The sequence below is a fragment of the Engystomops pustulosus genome, chromosome 9 (assembly GCF_040894005.1).
Source record: "Engystomops pustulosus chromosome 9, aEngPut4.maternal, whole genome shotgun sequence".
NCBI classification, from domain to species: domain Eukaryota; kingdom Metazoa; phylum Chordata; class Amphibia; order Anura; family Leptodactylidae; genus Engystomops; species Engystomops pustulosus.
In genome coordinates this window covers 82,779,976-82,801,837 of record NC_092419.1, presented here as the reverse complement: position 1 = coordinate 82,801,837, position 21,862 = coordinate 82,779,976, and the positions used below count along the sequence as shown (strand labels likewise).

The 21,862-nt window shown below is 47.7% G+C and overlaps 1 protein-coding gene across 1 annotated transcript; it reads right to left on the bottom strand.

Moving 5' to 3' along the window:
• Window positions 1-13,293: 13,293 nt before the first annotated feature.
• LOC140077248 (uncharacterized) lies at window positions 13,294-16,923 on the bottom strand. Its single transcript, XM_072124237.1, has 2 exons — window positions 16,523-16,923; window positions 13,294-15,042 (listed from the first exon to the last, which is right to left on the bottom strand). The coding sequence occupies exons 1-2, from the start codon at window positions 16,863-16,865 to the stop codon at window positions 14,066-14,068; spliced, it is 1,320 nt and encodes a 439-aa protein (XP_071980338.1). The 5' UTR covers window positions 16,866-16,923; the 3' UTR covers window positions 13,294-14,065.
• Window positions 16,924-21,862: the final 4,939 nt, after the last annotated feature.

Sequence of the window (21,862 nt, the reverse complement as noted above, 5' to 3'; positions counted from 1 at the left end):
TTTAGGACGATGGTATGGTCAGCTACGTACTCCCTCACCATCTTTCTGTAAAGATCAGCCCTACTCTGCCGAGACTGGGGACAGGTGACAGTGTCTTGCTGGGGTGACATAAAGCTGGCAAAAGCCTTGTAAAGCGTACCCTTGCCAGTGCTGGACAAGCTGCCTGCTCGCCTACTCTCCCTCGCTACTTGTCCCGCAGAACTACGCACTCTGCCGCTAGCGCTGTCAGAAGGGAAATACTGTTTCAGCTTGTGAACCAGGGCCTGCTGGTATTCATGCATTCTCACACTCCTTTCCTCTCCAGGGATGAGAGTGGAAAGATTTTGCTTGTACCGTGGGTCCAGGAGAGTGAACACCCAGTAATCGGTGCTGGAATAAATTCTTTGAACGCGAGGGTCACGGGATAGGCAGCCTAGCATGAAATCTGCCATATGCGCCAGAGTACCAACGCGTAAGAATTCACTCCCCTCACTGGCCTGACTGTCCATTTCCTCCTCCTCCAACTCCTCCAACTCCTCTTCTTCTGCCCATACACGCTGAACAGTGAAGGACTCAACAATGGTCCCCTCTTGTGTCTCGCCAACATTCTCCTCCTCTTCCTCCTCATCCTCCTCCACCTCCTCCGATATGCGCTGAGAAACAGACCTAAGGGTGCTTTGGCTATCAACAAGGGAATCTTCTTCCCCCGTCTCTTGTGACGAGTGCAAAGCTTCCGACTTCATGCTGATCAGAGAGTTTTTCAACAGGCCAAGCAGCGGGATGGTGAGGCTGATGATGGCGGCATCGCCACTGACCATCTGTGTTGACTCCTCAAAGTTACTCAGCACCTGACAGATATCAGACATCCACGTCCACTCCTCATTGTAGACTTGAGGAAGCTGACTGACCTGACTACCAGTTCTGGTGGAAGTTGACATCTGGCAGTCTACAATGGCTCGGCGCTGCTGGTAAACTCTGGATAACATGGTCAGTGTTGAATTCCACCTCGTGGGCACGTCGCACAACAGTCGGTGAGCGGGCAGTTGGAGGCGGCGCTGCGCTGCCCTGAGAGTGGCAGCATCTGTGCTGGACTTCCTGAAATGCGCACAGATGCGGCGCACCTTCGTGAGCAAATCAGACAGATTGGGGTATGTCTTGAGGAAACGCTGAACTATCAGATTTAACACATGGGCAAGGCATGGCACATGTGTCAGTCTGCCGAGTTGCAGAGCCGCCACCAGGTTACGGCCGTTGTCACACACAACCATACCTGGCTTCAGGTTCAGCGGTGCCAGCCACAGATCAGTCTGCGCCGTGATGCCCTGTAATAGCTCTTGGGCGGTGTGCCTTTTATCGCCTAGGCTCAGCAGTTTGAGCACCGCCTGCTGTCGCTTAGCGACGGCACTGCTGCTGTGCCTAGAGCTACCGACTGATGGCGCCATGCCCACGGATGGTAATTCGGAGGAGGAGGAGGTGGAGGAGGGGTGGGAGGAGGAGGAGGCATAGTAGGCCTGAAACACCTGGACCGAGGTAGGCCCCGCAATCCTCGGCGTCGGCAGTATATGACCAGCCGCAGGGTCAGACTCGGTCCCAGCCTCCACCAAGTTAACCCAATGTGCCGTCAGCGATATATAGTGGCCCTGCCCGGCAGCACTCGTCCACGTGTCCGTGGTCAGGTGGACCTTGTCAGAAACGGCGTTGGTCAGGGCACGGATGATGTTGTCTGACACGTGCTGGTGCAGGGCTGGGACGGCACATCGGGAAAAGTAGTGGCGGCTGGGGACCGAATACCGAGGGGCGGCCGCCGCCATGAGGTTGCGAAAGGCCTCGGTCTCTACTAGCCTATAGGGCAGCATCTCCAGGCTAAGCAATCTGGAGATGTGGACATTAAGGGCTTGGGCGTGCGGGTGGGTTGCACTATATTTGCGTTTCCGCTCCAGCGTCTGGGGTATGGAGAGCTGAACGCTGGTGGATGCTGTGCAGGATCGTGGAGGCGACGATGGGGTTTTTGTGGCAGGGTCCTGGGCAGGGGGCTGACTATCAGCTGACACAGGGGAAGGAGCAGTGGTGTGCACGGCCGGAGGTGAACGGGCTTGTTGCCACTGAGTGGGGTGTTTAGTATTCATATGCCTGCGCATACTGGTGGTAGTTAAGCTAGTAGTGGTGGAACCCCTGCTGAGCCTGGTTTGGCAAATGTTGCACACCACAGTCCGTCGGTCATCCGGTGTTTCCTTAAAGAACCTCCAGACTTCTGAAAATCTAGCCCTCGCCGCAAGAGCCCTCGCCACGGGAGCTTCACTAGTTGACACATTTGGCGCTGATGCACCAGCTCTGGCCCTGCCTCTCCGTCTGGCCCCACCACTGCCTCTTCCAACCTGTTCTGGTCGAGGACTCTCCTCTGTCTCAGAAGCACTGTGTTCACCCGGCCTATCAACCCAGCTTGGGTCTGTCACCTCATCATCCTCCGATCCCTCAGTCTGCTCCCCCCTCGGACTTCCTGCCCTGACAACAACTTCCCCACTGACAACCGTGTCTCCTCATCGTCGGACACTTTTTTAGACACTTCTTCCACTACGTCAAGAAGGTCATCATCACCCACAGACTGCGACTGGTGGAAAACCTGGGCATCGGAAAATTGCTCAGCAGCAACCGGACAAGTGGTTTGTGAGTGTGGGAAGGGTCCAGAAAACAGTTCCTCAGAGTATGCCGGTTCAAATGGCAAATTTTCCTGGGAGGGGGCAGACTGGGGGGGAGGAGGCTGAGGTGCAGGAGCTGGAGGAGTGCCGATTTCGGTGACATGGGTGGACTGCGTGGAAGACTGACTGGTGGACAAATTGCTCGAAGCATTGTCGGCAATCCACGACATCACCTGTTCGCACTGTTCTGGCCTCAACAGTGCTCTACCACGAGTCCCAGTAACTTCAGACATGAACCTAGGGAGTGTACCTCTGCGGCGTTCCCCTGCTCCCTCATAAGCAGGTGGTGTCTCACCCCGCCCAGGACCATGGCCTCTGACCCCTGCAGTAGTTGGACGCCCACGTCCCCGCCCTCGTCCTCTACCCCTAGCCCTCGGGTTAAACATTTTGAAAATGAGAGTTATAACTTTAATTTTTTTTTTAACTTTTTTTTGTGTTTTTTTGTTTTTTTTTTGTGTTTTTTAGTTTTTAAAATCAAACGATGCTATCCTATTGCTATGGCTATTTTCTAGCCAAGTATGAAAGCACACTACTATGCCAGATGAGATGACGCTGAGTTATTAAACAAAATAAACGTAAAATAAAAAAGGAAATGGCAGACTGTGCCTAATTGAAATCCAACCCCTAATAAATTTTCCCACTTCGGTCTTTGCAATGGATATGTGCGTCACTAAGCGCAAAACACAGCGGTCGCAAGTCTCACTACAAATTGCTCACAATTTGCTAGTAGATGCACTGCAGCAAGTACAGCCACCAGCAGATCAACCAGAAATCAAATATATATAACGCTACTGTAGGCGTAAGTAAGCCGTTTGGATTCTCCTATGGCTATTTTCTAGCCAAGTATGAAAGCACACTACTATGCAAGATGAGATGACACTGATTTATTAAAAAAATAAACGTAAAATAAAAAGTAAATGGCAGACTGTGCCTAATTGAAATCCAACCCCTAATAAATTTTCCCACTTCGGTCTTTGCAATGGATATGTGCGTCACTAAGCGCAAAACACAGCGGTCGCAAGTCTCACTACAAATTGCTCACAATTTGCTAGTAGATGCACTGCAGCAAGTACAGCCACCAGCAGATCAACCAGAAATCAAATATATATAACGCTACTGTAGGCGTAAGTAAGCCGTTTGGATTCTCCTATGGCTATTTTCTAGCCAAGTATGAAAGCACACTACTATGCAAGATGAGATGACACTGAGTTATTAAAAAAATAAACGTAAAATAAAAAGTAAATGGCAGACTGTGCCTAATTGAAATCAAACCCCTAATAAATTTTCCCACTTTGGTGTTTGAGGTGGATATGTGTGTCACTAAGAGCTAAACACAACGGTAGCAAGTCCCCCTGCAAATTCCTCACAATATGGTACTAGCTGCAAATAAAAAAAAAAAGTATAACGTTATTGTAGCCCTAAGAAGGGCTGTTGGGTTCTTGGAGAATCACTCCTGCCTAACAGTAAGCTAATAGAACACCCTAACGCTTTCCCTGACCAGCAGCAGCTCTCTCCCTAGCGGCATCCAGACACAGAATGATCCGAGCAGCGCGGGCAGCGGCTAGTCTATCCCAGGGTCACCTGATCTGGCCAGCCAACCACTGCTATCGACGTGTAAGGGTACCACGTCATGCTGGGTGGAGTGCAGAGTCTCCTGGCTTGTGATTGGCTCTGTTTCTGGCCGCCAAAAAGCAAAACGGCGGGAGCTGCCATTTTCTCGAGCGGGCGAAGTATTCGTCCGAGCAACGAGCAGTTTCGAGTACCCTAATGCTCGACCGAGCATCAAGCTCGGACGAGCATGTTCGCTCATCTCTAATCACAACATGATTAGGTCTCCTTGAATTTTATTGAATGAATAAAACATTGCATTTCAATATAGAATGTAGTCTTCTTCAGGTCAGATAGCCTTGAGGTGATGAGTCATTACACTGCAACCCAAATAATTGTTTTCAATCAAAAGGAGGATATCCTAATAGACAACCAAAGCATAGCCAATCACAATGGCAGCTCTTACTCCTGTAGGGAGCAGTGTATCTGAAAGCTTTCTGTAGTCCATCCACTGCAGACAGATAATGGCAAGAGGCTAATTATAAACTCTTTCCTACAGAATATTTCACTTGATAATTTAAGCTTTGTAAGGAAATTGGACTATCCAGAGACTGACTGTGAAGAGCAAAGTCATTACACACTTTATTAGATTCCTTTATCTCTGAGATCTCAGTGATGTACAGGACAGAAAAATGATTTACACAAACTTCATAAAATGGCAGGGGGGAAAGGAAACAGAAACATTTTACTCTAAGGGTACATTCACACAGCGGTATGCCCGCCGTGCGGGCATACCGCCGTGTGCTGGAGAGGAGGAGGAGGCGGCCCCTCCTCCCTCCATAGAGAATAGTGGCGCACGGCCGCACACACGCCAAAAGATAGAGCATGCTCTATCTTTTTGCGGTGTGCGGGCCGGATCGGTGCCACACATGTGTGGCACCGTATCTGCGCCGCGCCGCTATTGCCGTCTATGGGGACGTACATGCGGCCGCAAATTTGCGGCCGCATGTACGTTCCCGCAGACGGCCATGTGAATTTGCCCTAATAAAGTATTTAACAATGTTTACTATTATCATCAGCACTATTGACTTATACAATGTTAATGGAAGAGTTGTTACCATTTTATGGTGTCGCAGCAGCCAAGGAACTTCACAAGTGTCTATGCAAGTTGTGTCTTACCTCTCACAACACCATACAGTGAGACAGTGAGTGTATATTACTCTTTAGTACAAAGCTTCATGGCCTTAGGGTAAAGTCATACATGACGGTTGTCTTAATGGTTCATTACATCTTGTATATATTCTGAATCACTACTGCTGCAGGTTTTTATGACGAAAATTATAACATGGATAAAAATTGACCATTTACCTATATTTCAGCCTTCAATGCCCTGTTTCTTGTAAAATGTACTTGCATTGTAGACACTTAAGCTTATGATATCATACAGTTGCCCTTGATTTGAGCGCTGTCTGCTCGCTCAGCATATACAGTAACTGAATAGGCAGCTGAAAGGAAATCATAGTGATGTGTGGGCCTACTCTGCATTTCCTTCTATAATCCCTACAATACCTTCTCACCCACCCAGCCCTCTTCCTGCAGGCATGCTTCTGGACACTATCCAAAATATTTCTCTGATATAGTAACTGTGCCCACACAGTACTCATTTACACTTTACGTAGGACACAAAGTTGTGAGTATTAGATTACATGTCTATGACTCAAGCCCGGATCCTTGTGAAGTTTAATCCAAAAGAGACAATTCAGAAGAATTGTAGCGTCACATGTCCTAGCATAGGGGTCAGCGACATTCAGCACTCAGCTGTTGTGAAACTACAACTACAAGTTCATTTTATATGAAATTCCTCAGTATGCGGCTGGGAATAAAATTCTCCTGGCTAACAGTTGTCCACACATCCTTTAAGGTTTTTTTTCGTTAAAATATTGTCCATAAAATAAGAAGTAGACAACTGTGCTCTCTCTTCAATGGTCAGACAAGGTCACTGCAGAATAATTTATTTTATGGTATTCGGATAGTATTCTGTCCATAAAGTTTACTACTGCTCTGCAGAGATAACAAGGAGAAAGGCTGTCAGCCCTGCACTTCTCAAACACGTAAGGTTGATGTCACACGTGCCGCTTTGTCTGCATTTGCAAACGCAAACGCAGGCAAAGCCGCACCCACCGGGGCGGGCCGCGGCACGATTGCATCAGTGTTTCTATGGAAACGCCTGCGATCGGGAACGAGCCGCCGGTGTTTTGCGTTAATTTAATGCAAAACACCGGCGGCTCGTTCCCGATTCCAGGAGTTTCCATAGAAACGCTGATGCGATCGGGCCGCGGCCCGCTCCGGTGGGTGCGGCTTTGTGTGCATTTGCAAAAGCAGACAAAGCGCACATGTGGCATCACCCTAAGTGGGGAGGAGGGAGCAGCTGAGAGAGGGCAATGAATGAGGATGAAGAGAAGAGACGTTTAGGAGAAGACTAGCGCCATTTGAACTGCCCCTTTAAATCAACCTTAGCCCCTGTGCTCCCCCGCAGCTCCTCTCCCGCTGGCAGCCGCATGATGTGTAGTGACACAGGCCAGCACGTCTGTGTCCTGCAGAGTGGTGCGCACAGGCCCGATTTGCTGCACCACTCTGCTTATCAATTACGTTGGTGCCTTAAATGTACCGAAGACTTGGCAGCGTTTGGTGAGTCCATACTACCAGCGGCGATCATGCCAGATGCTGCTCTGGATCTCATCATCTCTCATCTCTGAGCTGTCTCATATCTCTTTCCAAGTGTCAGATACTAGTAGAATGTTCAGAAGCTAAATGAAAGTGTATATAAACCTGTACCCTGATAATCTAACCACAATTTCAGCACACAGCACCTCATAGAACTAGAGAAATCATGAAGTATCTACTCACAGAGTCCCCGTCCACGCTCTGTAATTTTACACTGACCAACCTAGGGAGCTAAAACAGCAATGAACCTTGTAAAGTTGTAAAACTTAAGTAAAATTGTAAAGTAAGGGGTTAAAAATCATCTTTATTGTGTATTGTGATAGGGGATTGAAATTTGAGAATTTTCTTTCTTGGGCATACCCCTTTTACTTTGACAACTAGATTCAACTCATGTGCCATGCAGGGGGCATGGGTCAGCCCTCTTTGACACAGCACAGAAAGAATGTTACTCCTGCAAGAGCTGCAACAACAGCAGCATGTTAGCCATGATTTTAATGAAAAATGAATTGCCATGATTTGCATTGGAATTTGTATTTGTTAAAAACCAAAGTTTTCCTGATGTTCTAATCAGTTTCTACTTTAGCCAAATCGCTTCTCTCAACCCTGGTCCCTACCTCTCCTGCTTCCCCTTAATCCGAAACTCCCGCTGATGTCATCTGAGTGGCTCCAATTCTTTGGAATGCCCTATCCTATGCCCAACTACCAAGGTTTCAAACGTGCCCTAAAAGGCCATCTATTCAGATAGGCCTATCACTCTATACATAAAGGTGGTGGCTGGTGATGGATAATGCAGCATAGTCTTTGTTGAAGATGATCAAATCTATGTGGACAAAGTGGAATTATGGCTTATGTTGGTCGAACAGACAACTGCACCACTGTTCCGAAAACCGCTCCGGGGGCGGGAAATGGCTCAAGTGCCAGATAGCACTTGTACCTGTACCTGAGGCAGCAGAGCACGGGAGCTCTCAGCTCCCTTGCTTCGCTGCTCCCTGTCAAACAGACTGCAAGTGTGGGTTAATAGCCGATGGCTGGAACTGACACAGCGCAGACTGACACCATCATAAGTCACGTGCACTGGAGGTATGATGAAAGTGAAATTTTTTTTTTCAATTGGCATGGGGGTATTACTGTGACTACAGGGGGAAGGGGAGAGCACTGGCTACTAAGGGCATAACTGTGACTACTTGGTACAGCACTGTAAGTAGAGGGGGCAGCACTGGCACTATTTGGGGTTGCCCTGTGACTACTTGGGGCAGCCCTGTGACTACTAGGGGCAGCACTGTGACTATGATGATTGGCTACTGGTGCAGGCACAGTGACTGATGGCTACATGGGGCAGGAACATTAACTATTGCCAGTGCAGGGCTATATTTACACACACACAGTGGGGAAGCTGTAATAACAAGAAAGAAGTGGTACTTACCCCTGTGTTGTGCTCCAGACCAGCGCTGTGCATCACCCCCAGAGATGCAGCAGTTATGTCACAACCACAGTACTCCCTATGCAGCCTCTGCCTTGGGCCAGTGTAAGCCTCTGCAGCAGCTGCCACTCTGGTTGTGATATCACTGCTACTTCTCTGTATGCCTCTGGCACATCACTAGACTGGAGTGCTAGTGGGGGGTGTAAGTACTGCTGCCTTGACCCTCCTAGGTCAACCCCTTTAATTAGGGATGGCAATGTATTTGTTAGCCACTCGGTAGCTTAGGGTTAGTGGGGCTAGCTTTAGTTGGCTTAGGGCTCACACTTAGATTCCCTATGGTTCCGTTCACACACTGCGTTTGAATTCCATTTATGAATACAATTCAAGCACAGTGGAAAGGAAAGTCTCCCAATTTTATGTGCACAATGCAAAACACATGGTGCACATTCCCGATCGCAAGCGTTTTAGTGTAAACAAAGATGTGATAGGGAGAAACTACTCCCCACTGTGCTCAGATTGCATGAACATAATTAAATAGCATCGTGTGAACGCAGCCTAAAGGATTTTGTGCTTAGCATCTGATGCTTGTAGTGGTTCATTGGAGAGACTCCTCCTGGGTCCAGCTCTGCTCTCTTCTAGTAACGTGGTGAGGGTTATGGGCAGAGGCCTTAGCTTGGCATCACCAATAGAGGGCGTAAGCACTGAGGGTGCCTAGGGCAGCATCACAACTGAATATGGCCCTGGTGATGACCTGAAAATAGCCACTAGGCTGCTAGCCAGCTCCTGTTATGTCTAAGACCCCTTTCACACTTGCGTTGCAGATCGAGTTTCATCAGAATGCAATCAGGGTTTGGTCAGAGAAAAAATTACATTTTTTTAATCAGTTTTCAGTCAGAGTTTGTTCAATGTCTTAGTTTTTCATGCGCTTTTTTTTGGTGTTTTCAATGCATTTTCAATTGTATTTTTCAGGCACAGACAACGAGCATGAAAAAGACTCTTGGCTGTGGTGTATATTTTCTATGGTAATTGATCAGTGAAAAATACATTGCACTTGCATGTGTCTCAGAGTGCAATGGCAAAAAAAATTAAGTGTGAAAGGGGCCCTAGGCTTTGACAGCCCCCAAAAATGCTTGGTTCCAGTCCAGACAAAATCCATAATTTGCTTGCTTCATAATTTGTTAGCTCTGTAAGAAGCCACTGATCAGGTTATAGGTACAATGTAGAGATAGCAATCGAGACTACTGGGAATTCAAACTAGAATGGTGGCCGCAACTAGATGAGTTTGCTCTGTGCAAGCTGACCAACCAGTAGTATGGCACCAAAGAGGGTTTTGTGCGGCAGTAGACATTGTTACCCCCAAAAAAACACGCCTTTCTACACAAGTTTGGAATAACTAACATTCATCAAGATAGATCAAAAGTGAATTCAGCAGGATATCAATATACCTCTGCTCGATGCCGCAGATTTCTGCCAGTACAATTTGCCCATTATTTCTGGACATGTACTGTACAGTAATGTTATTATTCTGCCACACGACTGCTGCCATCTGCTCCTACTTTTATTTGTCAGACTACCACCAATTTGTCATGATGCTGCCTCCCATTCCACTGGGCCACTACTGTTTGTAACACCGGCCTAAAATTGGCTTTACTATCCAAATTTCTTATTTTGACACAGTGCTCAGTACTGATTTCACATTCTCTCAATGACCCCTTGCTGCCTATGGACCCCTTCGCACCCCCATCTTCAAAAGTCCATAACTTTTTTTTTTTTCCATATATCGGGGCTTGTTTTCTGCATCATAAATTGTACTTCCTAGTGTCAGTATTTTATATTTCATGTGTACTGGGAAGCTGAAAAAAACACATTTGCCATATTGCGCCCTATTCCTGTGGGCTCTGTTTTTACTGCTTTCACTGTACACTCCAAATGACACCAATAATTTATTCTTTTGGTCGGTACGATATAAATGTTTAGAGGTTTTAATACATTTAAGAAAATTAAAACCTTTTGTACAAAAAAAGTCTTGGTATTGCCATATTCTGGAAACAATAACTTTTTCATAGTTTGGCATATGAACCTGTGTAAGATGTCATTTTTTACTAGATGAGTTGATGTTTCATTGCTACCATTTTTAGGACTATTTAACCTATTTATCAACTTTTATTTAAATTACTGGAGCCTAGGGGGTGTGATACTTCAGTACTACTGTATTACAGTATGTTGTAAAATAATGGGATCTTTAAAAATGCCCAACAGCCTGCTCCTTTACAGATCTTGCTATTACAGACACCAGACCTCCTGTAAGGTTCCTGGCTGTCATAGCAACCAGTCAGTGCTCCTGATGATGTCACAGAGGGTGCCAGCTAGGTCAAAGATGGCTGCGTCTATGTACGCAGTCATTTAAATCCTGCCATTGCATTTGTTGAAAGCACCTAATGGGTTAACACACGCTGGGACCAGTCAGACTATTAATTCAAGATGAGTGATGAATATGGAAGTTCAGGTTCAACTAGTTCTGCCAAACTTCAGGAGAAAGTTTGGTTACCTGGACTTTCCCGAACTTGACCCTCAACCCACAGCCCATTGAAATCAATGAAGACCTAAACCTTAAGACCCTAAAATGGGGATAGTGAGGGGTAGAGGGCTGCAAAATTGCTGTAATATTAGGACATTTGTCCTACTATTAAAAAAAATTATATAAGATACAAAAAAGAAATTAATTAAAAGCAAATAAAATGCTGTTGTTAAATATTGTTGAGTGGACTCGTTAAAGAACTTGAAAAATCTGTTTGGGTCCCGAACCTGGACCCAAACCATAACATGCAATTGATGCTGGCACCGATTGTTGGTGTTAATTGTTTAAATGTGGCCGCCAAAACCGCTTGAAGCATTTGTCTCAATGGGGCTCATTTACTAAGGGTTGTGCTGTGCACTTTTGTTGGACTTTGCGTGTTCTTCATTGCTAAAACGGCTTGCACAGGTATTTAAGAAGTGTGTGCGCTGGGATTGTGGCGCATGCGACCCTTTTGTGGCACAGCTGCGTTGGCTTCCATGAGACACAAATTAGGAGGTGTGCCGTCGGACTCTTTGGACTGCGCCCTATTTAACTTTCAAATCGTGTCACACCCACTATATTAAAGGTGCGCCTCAAAAAATTCATGATTTCAGACGCGCAATCTTAGCATCGCTAAAAAACCTACTCAACACACAAAACACCAGATATGCACAAACACTATGTTGTTAGGAAAAGTATGTAGCAAAAAGAGTTTTATTGATCAAATGAAATATCATAAAAACATACATAATCAAAAATGTAAAGCAGACATTCTTTTTTTGGGAGGGGGGTAACAACTAATGCTGGACAAGTAACATAAAAGCATCAGGTGGCATAGTGGTGTAAAATTGTCAATGCACAATAGCATGTGTTCTATCTCCTGGGCCTATGGGGAGACTGCAATACAACACAGGCACAGACATGATAACAAAATCTGGTAAATAAAAAACTGTTAAATGGACATGACCCAGGCAATTGCTGACTCGGTACGATTAGAGAAGAAAGGAAAGTAAAAGAATTCTGCCTGACCAACCCCTTCTAAATAAACATACATACAACTTTTTTGAGTTGGAAGGTGATTGGTCACAGCCTTTATTGAAAATGTTTACAATCTGTAAAAAACAAACTTTATTAAAAACACAAAATATAACAATTTTTTCAAATTAAAATGATGGGTGAGCAGAGTCCTTGACAACAGCTTCCAAAAATTGCCACCAATATTTCCATAATCATATTCGTCCGGTGCCTTTATATACCATTATATATATGCTCAGAAAGCACGCTCGGCGTGCGATGTCACAACTACCAAAACCACTAGCCGCCAACCTCCTAGCAAGTGGCGTGAGCAGAGGTGACTAACCATCCAATTTAATAAAACCAACCAGGTCCTAAAAGGGGAGGCCACCCCCCTGAAGGATCCTGGCATAAATCCTCTTAACTTCCGGACTTAAAAATAACCACACCATCTTTTCCTCAACTTGTTATCCACTTTACCAGTTGAATTAGCTGTTGCCAAGAACCCCGCCCCCGCCACACATCCTAAACTCACCTGACCCTACCCAACTTGACAAAGGAATATATAACTACTTGTATCCCGTCTCCCAGAAACCACATGAGTGACCCTGATACAAACAAAACTAAGGGAGGGTGGGTGGGACAATTTTCTCAAACCAAAAGATGGCTACCCTTCCTGAACCTCCTATATAAACCCCTCACTATCTCCTCCCCCCATTTCAAACCCACCTATCAACTTAGTACTAAAATCTCCACCCCCCAAGACCACTCCACCCATCATTTTTCTCTCCTCTCATCCCTGCCTGTCATGGCCGCACTGCGCCTACTTGCAGCCAGCTTCGTGCTAACATGACCCAGGCAATTGCTGACTCGGTACGATTAGAGAAGAAAGGAAAGTAAAAGAATTCTGCCTGACCAACCCCTTCTATCTAAATAAACATACATACAACTTTTTTGAGTTGGAAGGTGATTGGTCACAGCCTTTATTGAAAATGTTTACAATCTGTAAAAAACAAACTTTATTAAAAACACAAAATATAAAAATTTTTTCAAATTAAAATGATGGGTGAGCAGAGTCCTTGACAACAGCTTCCAAAAATTGCCACCAATATTTCCATAATCATATTCGTCCGGTGCCTTTATATACCATTATATATATGCTCAGAAAGCACGATCGGCGTGCGATGTCACAGCTACCAAAACCACTAGCCGCCAACCTCCTAGCAAGTGGCGTGAGCAGAGGTGACTAACCATCCAATTTAATAAAACCAACCAGGTCCTAAAAGGGGAGGCCACCCCCCTGAAGGATCCTGGCATAAATCCTCTTAACTTCCATACTTAAAAATAACCACACCATCTTTTCCTCAACTTGTTATCCACTTTACCAGTTGAATTAGCTGTTGCCAAGAACCCCGCCCCCGCCACCGCATGGCGGCTTGACCCCTTAAGCCGGCATGCCCCTCCACACCCGAACAGAAAAGCCAGCCGCTTCAGCCAAACCGTAGTTGAACACATCCAATCCCAAATCCGTCAGATGTACACCATCCGGGCCCGTATAACTCACTTCCTCCTCAAGCAAATCATGCCGCACCACTAAACCTCCATTCAGGCGCACAAACTTCGACACACTTTTATTGATCTTTTTCCGGGTACGGTTCAGTGCTGGCACAGACACTGCCTCTCTCCACCTCAATCTGCGGACCATCTCAGACCAAACCAACAGACATTCCGCATGCTCGTCCAACATCCATAACAAAACCCTTTTTATCGTTTTAATCAATGGCCGCATCGAAAACTGCCAACATCGTTGCCCCCCACATGCAACACCAACACATCTGGCACTCCCCATTTCTTAAAAGCCCCCTCTAATCGGAACCTTACCTTGTCCCAGAACAATCCCCTAAAGCCAAACCATGGAACACTTACCATTTCCTCATCCAGCCCCAATGACCTACCACCTAAGCGCAGCTGCGCTCGCTTCTCCGCCCAATAGATAAAGGAATGGTCAAACATCCAAACCACGCACTTGCGTGAACCTATCCGTGATGAACAAACAATTAAACACAATAACCCACACCCAGCCAGATAGACGCACCTGCCTCTCCCTACTCCTGCAAAGCCTACCCCCTAACGCTCTACTCTATGCATACGCACATATGACCGGAAGCGCCGCGACTCCCACCTACCGATGCGCTTTACCTCGTTTTCAGACATACCCCATCTAGCCGCCTCCGTAGCTGCGCCTATACGGAAGGAATGTGAACAATATTCCCCTTCTCTTAACCCCAATCTCCTTATGCATGCCCGAAATACCGCTACAAACTGATATCTAGTCAATGGCGACCCATCAGCATGGATAAACAAGGAGCCGGCTGCTCCCCCGCGCACCTGCACGAAAGCCTCATATTTTGCCACCGGGCAAACCAACTGAACCTCCAATCTGCGCAATGAAACCAAAAAACCCTTACCCAGCTTATCAGTTTTTGACCCCACCAATGTAATCCGCAACTCATCCATCCCCATTACCACATGATGCACCTGTATCCCCCCCGGGCTACTTTTTCTGGGACTAACCAACTCCCCCACCCGAAAAGCCCCAAAAAATGCCCAGGAAAAAACCACGCTAAACAAAACGCGCTCATACTCTGACACGCACACCGCCGGCAACATCCCCAACAGTTTGTGCAATAAGTTAAATGACACAGGCCTCCTGCCATCAGGGAGACCACCCTGCTTGACGTACCCTTTAACCGCCTGCCTTACCATGAACGACTGTGTATCATCCACCCCTCCCCAAAGTTTAAACAAAAATGATAGTGCCGCCAATGACCTCTGAACCCCAGCCCTAGATACGCCCTTCTCTAACAACTCCGAAATGTAACAAATAACTGCCTCCCCTCTGACCCAAGGCAACCCTCCAGCACACCAGTCATCCTGAAAAAGAAACCACGCCTTCCATACCTTCTGATACGCCAACCATGTGGCTGGCGCCAACGATCTCTGAATCCAATACAAAATCCTTAAGTTACCAACTCCCAAACCGCTTCCGGGCACAACTTCGGCTCCTTCGCCGCCCCCGGCACCAGTTCCCTGAATTTTTTCAGCTGTAGGCGAGATAGAGCATCCGCTATAGTGTTATCCACTCCTGGAACATGAACCGCCCTAAACATCACATTCCAATCCAGGCAGCGCAACACTAAGTGTCGCAGCAAGACAATCACTTCAGGAGAAGATGCCGTCTGCTGGTTGATTACCTGTACTACCGACATGTTATCGCAATGAAACACAACACACTTGTCCGCTAGCTGGCACCCCCACAGCTCAACTGACATAACAATCGGGAACAGTTCCAACAAGCACAGATTAGCCGTCAGGCCCTTTTCCACCCACTGCTTGGGCCATTGCCCAGCACACCATTCTCCGTCAAAGAAAGCCCCATAACCAACCGCTCCAGCTGCATCCGTGTACAGATGCAATTCCAAGTTAGAGACTGGTGCGGACATCCACAATGTCCGGCCATTGTACTGTCCCACACCATCAAATCCGCTCTATGTTCACTTAGCAGCCTGATAAAATGGTCCGGCCTACGCTGCAATTGAGCCCCCTTTCTCTTAAAACATCTGGAGAAGGGGTGATTACTTCCCCCACACCCTGAGCACTCATGCCGGAAAGTGCATGAGACCCCCCATGTGCAGGAGCCTTCGTTAAAACGCAAGCACACACCCTTTCTAACCCCGCCCGACGGGCTCCCAAGCTTCCCCCCGTCGGGCCCTGGCTGAAAAGGCGATCCTGCCACCTGTACCCCCCCCAAAATACGACCCTTTCCCTGGAACCTTGGGCAACGTCATCAATCGCATCCACAGATCTATATCCCTGTGATCCCATTCTAATGACGGCTGCACTGACATGCGCTGCCGAAACTGCTCATCATACTGTAACCATGTTGTGCCCCCATAGTTTTTATACGCATCCCACACCGTCACAAAGTAACACCACAGTGCTGAACAGCATTCAGGGCGCTTCTCGCCCACCATGCTCGCTAATATAGCAAACGCATTTAACCAGTTCGTCCTCCTCTTTCCTATGCTCCTTTCCCTTTTCCCACCTTTCAACACTAAAGCGCTCCAACGGCAACAACGTGAAAATGTCCAGGTTCTCTTTTTTCCATATCTTTTCTTTTACCTCTGGTTTTAAATGAGCCCCTAATGGCCCCCTCATACAAATGTACAGACTAGCTTTTGCCCCATCCGACACCGGCAGCGGCTTAGAAGCCGCATCCTCCTTCTCCGTCTGTACCCCCGTCTCTGCCGAACCGGTGGTTACTCCCTGTTCCTGCCTCACAACCACCCCAGTCCCTGTACTCGTACCTGAGCTAACGCCCCCAGTCCAAACCGCTAATGGCCCAGCCCGCTGTGACCCCTGAACTTGCTCAACTACTTTCGCTAACCGCTGTACTCCCTGTAATATCTCCTGCAGCGCTCCCCCCGAGGCCATTTCAGCCCCCCCCCAGCACAAGCTCGCTGCCTTGCCCTACTGGTGTATGTGTAATTCCTTGTATCAGTGTATGTGTGCCTGTAGACCCACCTGATTGAGCAGCGCTGAAGACACCTGCTGCTCCTGTGGAGCTGGAAGCTCCTGCGACCATCCCGGATCCTGGCAGAGAATGTTGTCCAACTGCCGCAACTCCTGGCGAGGCCGATACCCCCACCGCCACGGGCAATGGCACCGGTGCGACTCCTGCCGTGTTGGAAACCACCGGAACCCCTGCCGAGACCGCCATCACCGGAGCCTGTTCTGGCTGGGCCGTGCCCAAAGCCTGCCGCAATGTCTCCAGAATAGCCGTCTCAGCGCCGCCGCGAGCCTGTAATGGAAAAAGAACAGAGGAGACACCGCGCACCACAGACTGATCCCCCCCCTGACCCCCCATACTGCTGCTGAGTGCCGCCGAACTCGGCTGACACCCCCCAGCAGCCCTATGCCCGCCCTCACTATGCATCCCCGGCTCTCCAATGTCTCCTAGAGGGGGTGCACTGCCCCCCCCCCCCGCTGCCACACCTGCTGCGTCCAACGGTGGCCGCCCGCCTAGCACCCGTTCTGTGCACTTCAGGACTGGAATTATATGCTCCGCTGCCAGCCCCCTGCCGCCTGATGGGAGAGCTGTCCTCACACTCCCCCACCGCAACGTCCTGCTGACCTCGCCTAGCCGCGGTTCCCAGCCGGCTCCTCCTCCTGCCCTCCAACACTCGGCGACCGCTCCCCACTTCCACACTCCGCCGCCTCTTTGCTGTGACGCCGCCCCCTGGTGCTCCCCTGGCCTCCCTGGCACTCACCGCTGGCCTGGTGACGCCGCCTCCGCTCCGCCTCCGACCTCTCACTTCCGGCTCCTCCTCTTCCTCCTCGTCATCGCCGACGTCATCCTCGACCTCCTCTGCCTCGCGCGTCACCGCTCCTGCTCCGCCCCTCCTACCGGATCCTCCACCGCTCCGCCTCTTCACCGCGCTGCCACGTGTAGGCGCCATCTTCGCTGTCCTCGCCTCTACCCGGGCTCTGCCTCCGACCTCCGTGCTGGCCGGAACCTGCTGCGCCTCTTCTCCTGCCGGGCCCCGCGACCTCCTCCGCTGACCACCGCTGACGCTGCCGGCCGCAGCACTCGCCCTCCGCTGCCCCCGCATCGGAGAGACGGAGGGGCTCAGTCGCTCTGGAGGCCGAGAGCGTCTGGAACTCGCCGGGCGCCCAGGTATGTCGCCACCAGCCATCGCCAACATCTGGCTCCTCACCCATTCTGGGCCCTTCGCCCTGGCCTGCTCCCTCATTTTTTCCAAAAAGGCCTCCACCTCCGCCATCTTCAAATGCCCCTGCACTACCTAACCTAATCTTGGCCCTAACTGACCTATCCTGCCCCCCCTCTCACGTACCCCTTACTAGGCCCTAGCCCCTAAGCGAGGCAACTGACAACCTCCTCTGACAATTTTCTCAAGCCAAAAGATGGCTACCCTTCCTGAACCTCCTATATAAACCCCTCACTATCTCCTCCCCCCATTTCAAACCCACCTATCAACTTAGTACTAAAATCTCCACCCCCCAAGACCACTCCACCCATCATTTTTCTCTCCTCTCATCCCTGCCTGTCATGGCCGCACTGCGCCTACTTGCAGCCAGCTTTGTGCTAACAATATAAATGTATTACCTAGGTGCCAGGATACACGTAACCACCAAGATGCACAAGTACCCCGACGCGCATTTCGGCAAGCTGCCTTCGTCAAGGGGTCCTCAGCCCGGACTTACATTTCCTTCTTCAGCCTGTAACATAGCCACAAAATTTATCATTTGTCTAATGAAAATTAACCATGACTTTTCTTTGTTTTGGGGTTGAAATACTCTTTGGTCTGTGAGTAATAACCACGGAAAATTTTGCATCAGTTCCATGAAGTGCTGTGTGACTGTTGTGCATGGCTACTGGAGTCTGTGTGACTATTGTTCACTAGGGTCTGTGTCACTATTGGCTACACGGATACCAAGGACTGTGAAGCCAAAAAAGTATGCCCCCTATAATCTTCAGCATCAATCACAAAACTCAAAACAACCACATTACATTCCAAAAAAAGATATTAGGAGTTTGTCTAAAAATATCCAAATCTTATTGATGTGCAAATAGCATAAATTCATAGAAGTAATTCATATCATGTTATGCAATAATTGGGACAATCTGAACTCAAGGAGAAGATGAAATGGGGCAAACACAGGATAGATAAGCCCCCTGATATCATATTAACCCTGGTTTTGGGTGGCTGTACAGCGCCCTCTAGATTAAAATTTTACATAACAAAGAAAAGTTTGAATCTTCTTATGTTGTATTGTATGGGCATTGCACAGCACTGCTGCTTGTTACGGATGCTCCCGCGATCATTGTCACGGATCGTGGGCACACCCGTGCCTCTCTGTGTGGTGCGCCGTCCACCCCCAGCCCGGACTTACATTTCCACAAGTCTGCATCCGTCCGACTAGGCTGCGCATGTCCCCGCTCCTAGGGCTCGGGCAAGCATGCTCTGCTATATTTAAAGGGCCAGTGTCCGCCTGATTGCCGCTGGGTAAGCTGTCTTGGCCTTATAATCCTGCACCTCTCTTCCTGCCTTGCCTGATCTACAACATCATTTCCTGCTAAATGAAAGCCCTCCCATGTTCCTGTGTTTCCAGTGTTCCTCCGTGTTTCTGTGTTTCCATTATTCCTCTGTGTTCCTGTCATTGTTCCTGCCTGCCTGTACCGTGTGCCAGTTCCTGCGTTCCTGTTCCGTGTGCCAGTCCGTCCCTGCCTGTCTGTTCCGTTTGCCAGCTCCTGTGTAGGAACACAAGAGCTGGCACACAGAACAGACAGGCAGGGACAGCAGGAGCTGTGAATTCCAGCTCATCCTCCAAGCTGTTCTCCTTCTGTCACCCCAGGCTTGGACTGCATCTCTGTACTACCTTGGCTGTCACCGTGGGCCTAGTGGCACCCTGCTGCAGCAAGACCATCCCGCTTTGAGGCGGGCTCTGGTGAAGAACAGGTGCCACTGAGATTCCGGTCCGGGGTGTCGACTAGTACCATCCAGGACCGGTTCTAGACAAAGTGGGACCCTGGGCAAAACTAATATCGGGGCCCCAAAATAAAACTATTTTATGACCAGTCACAGTCAGTAAGAGGCTCCTTTAGTATGGTAAAACAAACTGTAATATGGGAGAATTTTATAGGAGATAGATGATAGGGAGATTGATGGGCAGCACGGTGCCTCAGTGGTTAGTACTACAGCCTTGCAGCGCTGGTCAACATCTACACAGAGTTTTAATGTTCTCTCTGTGTTTGCGTGGATTTCCTCCGGGTCCTCCGGTTTCCTCCCACACTCCAAAAAATTAATGGTAGGTTGAATAGATTGTGAGTCCCATGGGGACAGGGACTGATCTGGCAAGCTCTGTGCGGCTCTGCGTAATCTATGTGTGCTATATAAATAAAGGATTTATTATTTATAATTATTATGTTAGAAGATAAATATGAAAGATGTTAGAGATTTCTAGAAGCAGATGGCTAAGAATCTGGAGGGGGGACACCTCAGGGGGCTGTAGAAAAGAAGAGAGTCTCCTCTTTTATACTAATCTAAATTTGTGATTCCAAGTGTCAGGAAAACGGAGATATTAACTGTTAAACTGGTGCCATATAATAAATGGCACCTGATATTCTCACTTCAAACCTGAATATATCTTGCCCACACTACTGGGCCATATTCTGGAAGGGAACCTGTCACTAGATTATAGCATTTAAACCTGACAGGTTTCTTTAGCATCTTCATAACTGACCTCCCCCCTTCCCCCCCATGCTCTTTTTGTTTAAATCCATAGTGTGATTTAAATAAAAATTGAGTTTTAAAATCTACCTGGCATCTTGCCTGAGTAAGCCCCCAAATCTTCTGTTTTTCACTGACACATGTATCTATTTTTGGCTTGGCTTTTTCTTCTTTATTTGTGATTTTCCTTTTGCGCATGTCCACCATTGCAACTTTTTTTTGCATCTAAGACAAACTCCATTTAAAGTTTGCCATGGTTTGAGACTTTTATAAGACTTTCTGAAACTTTTGTCAAAAAAGTTGCATATTCACTACAAACCTTAATTCCTCAAATACTGGATGTATGAAATAGAAAAAAAACACTAAGACCAGCACAAAGCCAGAGTTAAAATACATATGCCAGGGGCGTAACCACAGAGGTAGCAGCCACATAAGCTGCTATGGGGCCTGGAGTACCAGGGGGTCGGCCAGCTGATCTACCAGACTGTAAATGTTATGCTGCACATTGTACAGTGCACATCTTTCACAGTACACAGCTGAGCTGGGAAAGCAGATAAGAAATGTTTGGGGAGAGCAGTACAGCAGCACCATACTTATACTTCATTCATGCTACTGGGCTGTATGAAGGCAGATCTGTGGCCTCTGACCCTCCGGAATAAGTAATAGACTGCCTGACAGTGAGTATATGCATATTTGTGTATAAATGTATGGATGTGTATGTGTGCTGTATATATGATGTATGTGTGATGTGCATATGTGTTTATATGCTGTATGTGTATATATATACATATATGAATGTTTAATTATTCGATGTCTATATAGTATATGGATGTGTGTATATGATGTGTATATACTGTATGTATATGTGTATAAATGAGTTTATAAGTGTGTGTATATAAGTATATAAATGTGTGTATATAGTGTGTATAAGTTTATAAATGTGTGTGATTGTATAAACTTCTGTGTACAAATATGTTTATCTTTGGAGTGGAAGGGGGGCCCCATTCAGAATTCTGCTATGGGGCCCAACCTCTCCTAATTAAGCCTCTGACATATGCCTCAATGTGGTGATAAATCAGGAACCTGTCATTAGGTTTAAATGTCAAAACCTGAAATTTTCATACAGTGCTGGGCACTTAGCAGTCTTCCATCAGTCACTACACTGAGAACAGAAATGCCTGCTTCATGTTCCATTCTCTGTGTATACACTGTTGTGAACACCTGATCCTTAGGATAGGTCATGATTATTTGTAGACTGGAAAACCCCTTTAATCCCTTCACTACCACACTGTTGACCTTTATGTTCCAGCTTTTTTTCATCCCTGGTTTGCGAAACAATTTTTTAAACAACTTTAGAATTTTTCGTCTTCTGGCTTCCGTGCCTGTCTTCTTTCTTCTCTGACGCGGCGCGTCATACTATGCGGCTGCCGGCCGGGAGAGAGCAGTGGCGGCGCCCAGCACGATGTTAGAGAAGAAAGAAGACAGGCACGGAAGCCAGAAGACAAGCCGCGCTGACATCAGGGGAGCAGCGCTGCACATCAGGGCCACCAGAGGGTGAGTATATAAGTTTATTTATTTTTTTTTTATGTTTTTAATGTTGGGCTGGCTGTAT